This window comes from Hibiscus syriacus, unplaced genomic scaffold, assembly GCF_006381635.1.
Source record: "Hibiscus syriacus cultivar Baekdansim isolate YM2019G1 unplaced genomic scaffold, ASM638163v2 tig00110174_pilon, whole genome shotgun sequence".
NCBI lineage: Eukaryota > Viridiplantae > Streptophyta > Magnoliopsida > Malvales > Malvaceae > Hibiscus > Hibiscus syriacus.
Genome location: NW_024062612.1, coordinates 3,481,042 through 3,493,127, shown reverse-complemented (window position 1 = coordinate 3,493,127; position 12,086 = coordinate 3,481,042). Strand labels below are relative to the sequence as shown.

The 12,086-nt window shown below is 32.6% G+C and overlaps 1 protein-coding gene across 2 annotated transcripts; it reads left to right on the top strand.

Moving 5' to 3' along the window:
• Positions 1-6,488: 6,488 nt before the first annotated feature.
• On the top strand, positions 6,489-10,263 carry LOC120216941 (UDP-galactose transporter 1-like). 2 transcript variants are annotated; one of them, XM_039214214.1, is made up of 6 exons: positions 6,521-6,556; positions 6,711-6,868; positions 7,917-8,166; positions 8,272-8,479; positions 9,297-9,528; positions 9,790-10,263. In XM_039214214.1, exons 2-6 carry the CDS (start codon positions 6,758-6,760, stop codon positions 10,018-10,020), a joined length of 1,032 nt encoding a protein of 343 aa, XP_039070145.1. In that variant the 5' UTR covers positions 6,521-6,556; positions 6,711-6,757; the 3' UTR covers positions 10,021-10,263. The 2 variants fall into 2 exon arrangements, with proteins under 2 accessions (XP_039070144.1, XP_039070145.1); XM_039214213.1 differs by having other exon boundaries at positions 6,489-6,868.
• Positions 10,264-12,086: the final 1,823 nt, after the last annotated feature.

The following is a 12,086-nucleotide window of genomic DNA, read 5'->3' as shown; positions in this document are numbered from 1 at the left end:
AGTTCATTTTAAATCCTTACTAAAGTGTAAAATTAAGTTTTAATCTTAAAATAATTTCAAAATAATTATACAAAGTATTTCGAACCGTTTCAAAGCAAAAATTACAGTTTGTCCAGAGGGAACCGATTCCCCCTGAATGGTTTTGCTCCGAGAAATTCCAGTATGCTAGGAGGGAACCGATTCCCTCCAGGGGGTATCGATTCCCCCCACTGTTCAATGGTCGAATATTTGAATTTTACACTTAGGGAACCGATTCCCCATGAGGGGGTACCGATTCCCCCCACGCTCCAAGCAGAAATATTAATTGTTTTCACACTTAAACGGCTCCAATAACTTCATTAATGATCCCCAACGTTCAGAAGTGATTCAAGGTGTATTTAAACAAGCTTAAAAGCCATTGATAAAAAACAAGAAACATCAAGCAACTAGAATCAAAAGAGAATCAAAGAGAAAACATCAAACCTCAAGTTTGAGCATTTCAAGTCTATTTTTCATTCAATATTCATTTTGCTTTCAAGAACACTTATTGTGCTGAATTGTATTTATTCTTGAGTGTTCTTTCTTTGTTCTAGAATTGTGCAAACATATTTGCCTTGTGAGGTTTTTCTTGTAAGTTTGCAAATTTGTAATCTTCTCTTTGATAAAAGAGTGTTCTCAAGAATTAGGGTATATTCTTGAGGGAATTGTAAGGTTATCTCTTTGGCCTCAAAAGAAAGAAAAATTAGTGAATTTGTTGGAAAATCCTTAGTGTGGATAGCTAAGGTAGTGGACGTAGACTTTGGTTGATAAAGTCGAACCACTGTAAATCGTTGTGCAATTACTTTCAATTTTCTGTTAAAGCTTCCACCAAAATTTTTATTGCCAATTCACCCCCCTCTTGGCCGATTTCATCGATCGATTAACTCAACATATATGTATCACAATAAACCTTAGATTAATTATTCTATCAGTAACCTATACTTATATGGCTTGTCTCTTACAATAATATATTTACACATCTTATTTTATTATCTCCAGTTATCTTATAATAATGTTTTACTTACATCTTGTATCATATACAAAACATATCAACATACAACACATATACTCCTATCAAAACATGCTTATATTCATTAATTTATGCATTCTAATATAAGAAATAGACTCTTCGCAAGTCATATTTCCATTACACATCATATAACTAGCATGCACTCACCTGGCCTCACTAGTCAAAACCGATCTCTAAACTTTCCCCTTGATCGATCTTACTTGTCAATGATTACGGAACTTGTTTAGGCTATGTATCTACATAATTATACATTTTAAGGCAATTATCAGATACCTACACCTTGTAATTCGATACTAACAACTTAAATGAACTTAATAAACTAATATTCACTTTTTCCTTTTAGGGGTGTACCGATGCACTATAAGTGCATTGATACCCAAAATAGCTTCGAAATATTCATGCATCGATGCACCCATTAATGCATCGATGCACCTTCAAAATTTGTCTTGGTGCATCGGTGCATACTCATAGTGCATCGATGCATTCCTGGCATTCGATGTTTCTTCTTTTAAGAATGCATCAGTGCATATTGAATGTGTACCGATGCATCATGCCCAGAAATTGCTCTTTCAGGCACGAAAATCCATTTAATTCAACTCAAATGCTTCATATTTCATCCCCATTCAAATTCCTAACTTATATATGCATGTTTAAACTCATTTATATTCATTTACCTCTTCTTGAACCTTAATATCCTCTCCTCTTTATTAACTTCAAGAATCATACCAGATTTTCAACATGTTTTAAAACTCATTTTATCACTTCATATCTCTTAATTTAACCCATGACAAGTCAAATTCAACTTCAAAATCTATTAACTCATTCTATTTCACTAATTCACTTAAAAACTCTTCATATTTAATCATTCATAACTCATCCATTTTGAAGTTTCAACATACTTTAATCTCTAAATAATCTTTCTTAGCACCCCAAGAATCAAAACTAAGCTTAAAACTTAAGAACTAACCAACTGAAATTAAGCTTACATTTGTTATGGAGCTTACGGGAAGAGAAGAGGAAGAAGACAACCCAAGCTCTATACTTTTCTTTTCCTTTCTCACTCTTTCCACGTGTTTTATAAGCTCAAAAGAAAGATAAAAAATCTTTCTAGTCAAATGACCATTTTACCATTTATTTCCTTTAATAATTATCAACAAATATAACACCCTCAACCCGTATCCGACCCGAATACGACTCTGAGATGTCACATTGACTTTTCAAACTTTGACTCTTGACAAAATTCAAAGAAAATTCAAAAACTTTCATTAAAATAAAAGTTGTTTATTTACATAAATTGACCAAAATAACCAAAAATCGATCAGAGCCTATACAACTCACTCAATTAGTACATGCTAACTATATTCAGATTAACCAAACACATTTAAATCATCTATTTTCTGATCTGAAACTTTGTAAAGAAAATGCTGACATGTCTTGCTCCTCTTAGCTCTTTACTCTTCTCATTTCTGTAACCTACGTGTGAAACAATCACATGCTAAGTCGTTGACTTAGTGAGGCATAAAACATATAATAAAACTCTAACTCGTAATCATGCTTGAACAATTTCTACTATGCACCTTTCATATATATATATATATATATATATATATATATATATATATATATATATATATATATATATATATATATATATATATATATAATCAACGTATACATATAATTATCTTCTTTCCTATCATTATCATATTATCACCTTTCATATTTCTATTCTCTTGTTTATATGATCAATTAAGTTCATATCATATATCTTATAGCATATACAATAATCAATAACACACATATATCATATCATATAATTCATATCACAAAACACATATATACATCACATACATTACATTCAATGTTATCTCTTATTAGCCCATGTGCACCTGTGAGAACTGTAGATATGTGAGTCTATTGAGGTTGTGCACTATGCTGTCACTACAGCTCGTATGGGGTCCCACTAGGGGCTATGAGATTTATCCCGAATGACCACTATGAAATATCCCGAAGGATTAATGTATGTCCCGAAGGACCGCATAGACCCTCGACTCTTGGCATGCCAACTATACCTATAGCTCTCGTATCATATAACATGGGCATTATATTCATATCACTTCACATATTCACATGTACATTTCACTTTTCATATGATTTCATAATCATCTGTCACTTAGCTTATAACACTTCTCTTGTGTTCATATGGCATGTAACTCATTGCCATCTCTTATTCTCATATGATTCTCATACATCAAGTATATCACATAACCATATGTTCACATAGCACATACAAAACATATACATTCATAAAATCAAACATACATATATTTCATGTCATTTACCTAACTATAATCAAGACTTCATGCACTTTAACTATCGGAGATAGACTTATCACAAGTCCAATTTCCATATCATTCTATAAAATAAGATGCACTCACCTTGGCCTCACTAAGTTCCAATCCATTTTTATAATTTCCTCTCTTGCGAACGAATCATAACTTGATAAGCGTTCCGGGACTTGTTCGTGCTCGATATCTATATAATCATACATTGATACATATTAGTATCCAATTGATATACACTAATCTATCATTTCTTAGACCAAAAGAAATGTCTATTTCAATTTCCCCTTGAAGTGCATCGATGCATTCTACAGTGCATCGATACATTCTTTAACATGTGCATCGATGCACTACCCATGCATCGATACACAAATTACCTTCGATGTTTTCATTTTTAAGGGGTGCATCGATGCACTTCCTGTGCATCGATACACACTGAACAATTTCTGGAAATTTACCCTTTATGCATCGATGCACATAGCCCAGAATTCCAATTTATGCCCGAAAATCCACTCTTTTCAGCTTAATTACTTCATATAGCATCCCTTTTCTTATTATTAACTTACATACTCATATTCAAACTCATTTTTATTCATTAATCACCTCTTTAACATCAAAATCCTATTCTCCATATGTAATTCAAGAATTACACCCAAATTTTAACATGTTACAAATCCAATTCTAACACTTCATACATGTTAATTAGATTGATGAAAAGTCAAATTTATCTTCAAATTCAACTTATCAACTCTATTTCAAGATTTCATTCAAAAACTCTTTCTCTTTAATCTTTTGTAACTTCTTCATCTTTTGACTTTAAGATAACTTAAGTTTTCCTTAAGCTTAGTTATCACTTAATGATCAAAACCCAACCATAAAATCTACAAATAATCAACTAAATAGAAACTCACCTTTGCTCAGCACGTTGGAGAAGAAGAAAGCAAGCAAGAAGAAGAGTTTTGCAGATACTCTTCCCCCACGTGTTTATGTCTTCTTAAAGAGATAAAAAATATCTTTTATGACAAATGACCACTTTGCCCTTAATTCCTTTAATAATTACTAACAACTTTATGGAAATATTCCCAAATAAATCATTGAACTATTTCATTCTTCTACTTTAGTCACCAAATTCTGAAACTTTACAATATGATCACTAACCCAGTATTGAGGATGTTACAACAAACATCCACTAAGTATTCCAATTTAATCACTAAACTTTTAAATCTTTCAAAATCAGACTTCAAAATTTCAAAATTTCTATTTTAGTCACTAACCCTGATTTTGGGATATTACACGACCCATCCCGAAATAATAAAAAAATATTTTTATTCAATAAAAATAGTTACTTAATTGAAATATATATATATAGAGGGGTATTATTGTAATTATTCCTAAATATATAAGGTAAAATTATATATATTTTCGGGTCGAGTATTTTTCACCCTAAACCCGAACTCGACCCGACCCGACCTGACCAAAATAAAGTTTCACCCGACCCGACCGAATATATGAATTAGAAACCTGACTCAACCCGAAATAATAAAAATATTTTTATTCAATATATGAATAAGTTACCAAAAGATTGATGAGGGTAGCATGGTCAAATTTCAATTCCCTCCAACAAGGGAATTGAATTCCATCCATTCTTGGATGGAATTCACTTTCCCTCATTTGATGGAAAGTTGAAGCCATGAGGGATTCCAATTCCCTTGGAAAACTTGAACCAAACATGGGAAAGTGGTGGAATTGGATTCCAATTCCCCCCAATTCTAAGGGATTTCATCCAACCAAACGCCACCTTAAAATATGCTATGCTCAACAATGACTTTAGTTATGTGACACCACGATTGTCCCAAAATGTCCCCCTAGGTATGATCGGACATTGACAATTGACTTAAGTGCCCCTCAAACCACACAAAATGGTTACTTATTACATAATTCACTAATTTTGTTTGAGGTAGGACACTAATTATTCATCGATTTTGTTAGATTTGTGAAGTTTAAGATTTTTTTTGTGGAAACAAATATTGAGTTTGAGTTCAATTGTGTAAAATGGCTGACAATGACGTAATGTCATGATCAACGATAACTTAAATCTTTACGTATGAAGAGAAAAGGATATGATGAAAACAAAAGAAATGAGGGAAATGGGAAAATGAGCAAAAAAAGAAAATTTTGAGATTTCTATGGATCTAAAATGACATTTTAGTGTAAATTTGCTTTTCCTCAAAACGTTGTCATTTTGATTCTATTCGTCATGTCATAATACTGTTAAATATTTAACGATATAGTGATCAATATAAGAACAATTTAAAAGTTCAATGACTAAATTGATTTTTTTAACTTTAATAATCAAAATAAAAATAAAAAGAAAGTTCAGTACTGAAATTTATAATTTATCACAAACATAAGTATAAGAAACAAGATTCAAAATATACTCTAATTCAATCTCCTTTTCTTATATTTGAAACTCAATCTTTCTACTTTTTATTTTCATAAATTTAATCTTTTACTTTTTAAATTTGAAAATTGAAGTCCAATTATTAATAACATGGAATTTTTAATTAAATTCTAGCTCATTACAATGCCATTCTTTTAGTAACACGATTGTTAAATTATATATATATATATATATATATATATCATATAAATAATTTTAACATGTTATAAATATTTATTTAAGTGGACGGTTATCCCTATTCATAAGATAAATATATTGATATTCATTATTATTAGATTTTTAATATTACATCTATTACTTATTTATATAAATATAAATGTTAGAAAAAATATTGTACACAATTCAGTTTAAATTAAGATAATAATATAATTCTATTTTCTTATTCTTATATTTCTTCTCTTTGTTATTTTTCTTATTGCTTCGTTTTATTTATTTCACAACACAATAAGATAAATTTTACAACATTAACAGCTAAATTGAACTTTTAAATATAGAAATTAAGGATTAACATTTAAAAATACAAAAATTAGAGGATTCAAAGCAATTTTAACCCAAATAAATAAATAAACATAAAATAAAAATAGTTCAATGGTGAAAGTTAAAGTTCAACCCTTCATATTAGAGGGGGAGAGAAATGAGGGGGAGAGGGGTAAATCACAAGGGAAGAGCGCCTGCTTCCACCGTTACATCCTCTCTCACATTTTCTTTAGGTTTCTCCTATTGTGCTCTCTTTCTCTCTCTTTCTTTATTTGCATCTTAGCTACTTTTCAATGCTCTAGAAACGAAAGTTTTTTAGGTGCGTTTTTCTATAATGGTTTTGTGCTCTCAGTCTTGACTTTTGCGATCTGGATTTTCGTGGGAATTTTTTTATTTTCGTTGTGAGAGAGGAAGCGGGAGGGGGTAGAAATGGAGGACGGGACGCTGTGTCAGTGGAGTGTTTTCAGATCTCTTCTCGCAATTGTCCAGTGGTGGAGCTTTAATGTCACGGTCATTATCATTAACAAATGGATCTTTCAGGTTTGTTGCGAATTTCGCTCATTGATCTATGCACTTCCAGTTTAACTTAATTTTCTCATATTCGATCTAATTATTTGATGTTTACGTGCTTCTCATTTGTTGTGTTATATAAGCTTTTATTCTTGTCGCCTTATGTTTTCTGCTTTGATTCACTAGCAGTGAAAATTTTTCTGATGTTTCTTGATTGATTCTTTTAATCCTCTTTGAGAATTATAAACCGAAAACTGAAGTTCTCATGTCGGTTTATTACCAAGCTCCATAATATATTAAAAATTACATGTGAGAGAAGTTGTAATTTAAGAAGATTGCAAGGTTTAACTGATATGGTTTATCTTGTAAATTATGTGACATCTACAGTCTAAGGTTCTTATCTTTTTTAGTATTCAATTTAGTTTCGAAATCTAGAGTAACAGCCTATGTATTTAAATTATGCATGTTGCATACAATATACAGGAACATTGCTAGGCTGTCAATTTTGTTCATATTATACTAATGCGGCTGCCATTATAAGCTTTGTCTAGGTTCATAATGAACAGATCTAGCATCATAATAAATATATCTTAAATTAGCATATGATTTCTCATATATTGGTATTATAATGTTTGTCTTGTTTATATGGTAAATGCGGATGAGAGGGGAACCAGTAAGGATGGCTGTCTAGCATGCCGTTGGATTAAACTCAAACCTTGAAACTTTTGGCTTGACAGTAGATTTTCCAGCTTAAAGAGTTAGTGTAAATTTTGGATGGTTTAATGGAATCTTGCAAAACATTATTTGGTTCTTAAAAACACCTTCTAGCTCCGATGTTGATGCTTCCCTGATTAAATGCCGAGTATCAAAATATTCTGTTGCTTTAGTATCAGCATAGGTGGGAACAAAATCCGTGTGTTGCTTTTCAGTTGAACAAAAAACCTTGCTGTTAATTTTTATTTTTTTTCTTAGATAGGTGTTGGTTGATTTTGACACTTGTCAAAATCTGGAATATGACATTTTTGTTTTCATTTTTTCGTTCTTTTTTTAATCTTTTTTTTCTTCCTTTAAATACCAGAAACTGGATTTCAAGTTTCCTCTCTCGATATCATGTGTTCACTTCATAACGTCATCAGTTGGAGCATACATGGTAATCAAAGTGCTAAAGCTTAAACCTCTAATAGTGGTTGATCCTGAAGATCGCTGGAAAAGGATATTTCCCATGTCTTTTGTATTTTGCGTTAACATAGTGCTGGGAAATGTCAGTTTACGCTACATCCCAGTTTCTTTTATGCAGACTATAAAGTCATTCACTCCTGCAACAACAGGTGAGATTTAGAAATTATAAGCCTAATCATCCCTTTTTACGAGCATCATGATACAACTCATTAATGCTTATCATCATCACATCTAATCTTGTGTGTTTTTTCCAGTTATTTTACAGTGGCTAGTTTGGAGGAAGTACTTTGACTGGCGAATTTGGGCCTCTTTGGTTCCTATTGTCGGAGGAATTCTGCTCACATCTATTACAGAACTTAGTTTTAATATGTTTGGATTTTGTGCTGCCTTATTTGGATGTTTGGCTACTTCTACAAAGACTATCCTTGCAGAATCACTGCTGCACGGGTACAAGTTTGACAGGTACTGATATTATTCGTTCTTATGGCCCCTCTTTGACATTTTGGAAAAGGTATAAAATATATGAATGGGTTTAGGGTTTAACTGAGTGTTTGTGTGTAAATTTCTGTAGTTAGCATATAATTTAACTGCATGCCATCCTTTGCAATTTTGTATGGCATGCCTTTTTCTCTTGTAGCTGTACTGTTTGGCTAACAAATAGAATAACTGGTATCACTTCTTCCATCAAAATCTCCAATGGCCTAGATTTATACTTTTAGGGAAGGTATCCTCTTTCTCTATGGGTTGAATTATTAACGAGGAAACGTTCAAGTGAATAACAATTACTGCACAAATCTGCCACTAGTTTATAACACTCTATTACTGTACAATTCCAAGCTAAGTATTTGACGTGCATGGAGTGTAACTTAAACTACGTCTAATCATGTAGACATTCTGCATCACTGTCTGGTTCTGATTATTGAATAGAACCAACTTTCAATATGATAAACAAGGGCATCCTTCCTTCAGAGTAAAGGCTAAGGATGAATTACTTTGATTTTTTTGGCCTGGTCAGCTATTTACTGTTGTAATATTTGTAAGAGTTCATTTTATTCATAACCAGTGAGGACCTATGTGATTCCTTAATACTATATAGATACCTTTAGGTTGTTTGTTCTTTTCCTTGAGCAAAGCTTTGGGGTTTTCTTTTGCTTTATTTGGTTTTTTAAGAGTTATCACGTGTTGCTTCTATAATTGTGGAAGTGTGTTTGGTCCAACAAATTAATCTGTAAGTTCTCTGATCTTGTTTCACTTTTATTTTTGATGCATACTCTTATAGCATAAACACTGTCTACTATATGGCACCTTTTGCAACCTTGATCTTGGGAGTACCTGCAATGTTACTAGAAGGTAATGGCGTAATGGAATGGTTTCAGACTCATCCCTCTCCCTGGCCAGCTCTCATCATTATTTTCACCTCTGGAGTGCTTGCTTTCTGTCTTAACTTCTCCATCTTTTACGTGATTCACTCAACTACTGCTGTCACATTTAATGTTGCTGGGAACCTTAAGGTGAGTTTCACATAGAGAAGATGGAGCCCTGTCATATTCATTCAGTTATACAATCATAATTGCTGTCATTAATTGTGATGTTATAGGCTTAAGTTGTTTGATTTACCGTAGATTTGATTATTTGGTTGAATGTATTTTTTCTGATCCATCTTGGAAGTTTTGTGGTGTATTGTCACAGACTTCCTGTGCTTAAACCCTTCAACGATTCATGTTCATCATTTTGAATTCAGTATTCATTATTTTGATGCTTTCCTTGTACAGGTAGCAGTTGCCGTGTTGATTTCATGGATGATATTCAAAAACCCGATTTCGGGTCTAAATGCTGTTGGCTGTGGTATCACACTTGTGGGATGTACATTTTACGGGTATGTCCGACATATGCTTGCTCAACAGCCGCCTGGAACGCCTCGGACACCCCGGACGCCTAGGAACAGGATGGAACAACTACTTCCCCTTGTAAATAATAATGATAAGTTAGATGATAAGGTCTAATTTAGTTTGTTATGCTTGGGGGTTCTTGGCTTCTGAAGAATGGATGATACGAAGAAATGGCATACAGTCGGAAGGTTATTCTTATCATGTTGTGCGGCCTTACGTTAGATTTACAAGTTGGGAAGCTTTTTAACATATTTTCTTGCTTCTCAGATACCGAAATTTGTTAAGTTTCTTACATCTCTTTATTTGTTAGAGTTCCTCAAATATTTAGTACAAGACGTCAATGAAAATTTTCTCTAATCCTGATGATTCTCTCATTCTGCCGATCATGAATGAAATACTTGCTTGCTACTCGGGTTTGTGTTAGTAAGTCACTAGGATTCAGCTTGAACATTGTCAACTTGAGCTCAAGCTGCTAATTGAGTTGGATTTTGAGTACCTAATGTTTGATCCAAGGGCATTTCGGCACTAGTGATCGAGTTTTTTTTCTTCCAGGAAATAAAGTTTGACCGACTGCATTTAGTTGAACTTGAATTAAGTTTTAAACTTCAATATTTTGGAAGAGCAATGTCCTCAAATGTCATTAGACTAACACAGATTTTGTTTATTCCTGCAAGGGAGAAGAGATTGACAAAATTGTAAATTTTACATCCAATAATGATGAGAAAGAGAGGAGAACTCAGTTAGCAGTGAAAGACTGGAATTGAATCTAAATTATCATGGAGGACTAAAGTACGAACCATTGCATTTACTTAACAGATATTAAGTATGATTAAATAAATAAATAAAGTTAAATTCCGGGTTTGAAATGATGTACTCTATATAATTAGTTAATAGTAAACAGAAGGTAGCCACCGACGCCATTGCATAAGCAGTAAGGTTTGGAATGATGCACTCTTGTCTTGACATGAAAGTGGTGAGCCACCGACGGCATTGCATGGCTAAGCAATCTGCAATGTTGATGATGAATTGCACAACAAAGTCCGGTCCCTCAAAGCAACCTTGAAATGGTTATCAAGATCTAAACCTCTTAAGCAAGAATTACGACAATGGTAGAAGAAAAACAAAAGAAATTGTTCATTTTAATTCAATCTATGTTGCAGGTTAAGTATTTTGTATCAAAATTTGCATTCTTTCCCATAATCTTTGTTTCTCAGAAAATAAATAAAACAATAAATTATCATTCATGTTCATACATTTTCAATTACTGCAAAAAGGAACTAATAAATTTTGATGAATTTGCTATTTTGTTAAATAAAATAAACAAGTCTGTACTTGAATTAAGATCATTGTTATTCCTAACTAATATGAAACCCTAAGGCTGGTTACATACATAACCCGTCACCAAGTGATTTCAAAGAAATCAATATGCCAGATAATGTAAATTAGCTGACCCTATTCCATATGTAATGGGGTAAGGGGAGGTATGATAGTAGGTTGTCCCCAACGCTAGGTTGAGAGCTACTTCCGTGGAAGACCTCCGACAATTATGAATTGCCCACCGTGGGACTCGATCCCACGACCACAAGGTTAAGAGCCTTGCTCTCTACCAACTGAGCTGGACGGACAATTCAATATGCCAGATAATGTGGATCAATATAAATATATGTATGTATCAGAGAATCTAATTAATGATGTATTTTAGTGTGTTGTATTAATGATGTATTTCGATAGTTACATACATCGTAAACTCATCTCTTCCTTCGTCAATGAATCACATATCTTAAAATCAAATACCCCAAAGTTAATTCACTGAACTTTCACGAATAACATAAACCAAATAATCTTGGTGGTAAAAAGAATTATTGTTATTATTCGATATCATAGTTGGTTGGAACGTTAAAAATAAAAATGTAAATATTTAATATCAAATGATTAAAAATTATTTTTAAATAAATTTAATTTGTATTAACCAGATTAATAGGAAAAAAACCGTCCAAACACAATTCCTTCAAGACCCTCAAACCCATAATCAGCATAAGCCCTTCATATCCAAAATCATCGAAATAAATCCATCGCCCAAGTCCCTAATCCCAAAAACCCAAGCCTTTCTTATTCTCTAAAATCGATATCGACCCACTGTCAGCTGTCGTTCCCATTTTCTCATGAATCAAATTCATTGA

Coding starts and splice junctions, on each gene's coding strand:
- LOC120216941 (XM_039214213.1), top strand. CDS start 6,758: ATGGAGGACGGGACGCTGTGTCAGTGGAGTGTTTTCAGATCTCTTCTC. Junction 6,869..7,916: donor TTAACAAATGGATCTTTCAG/GTTTGTTGCGAA, acceptor TTTAAATACCAG/AAACTGGATTTCAAGTTTCC. Junction 8,480..9,296: donor CACGGGTACAAGTTTGACAG/GTACTGATATTA, acceptor ATACTCTTATAG/CATAAACACTGTCTACTATA.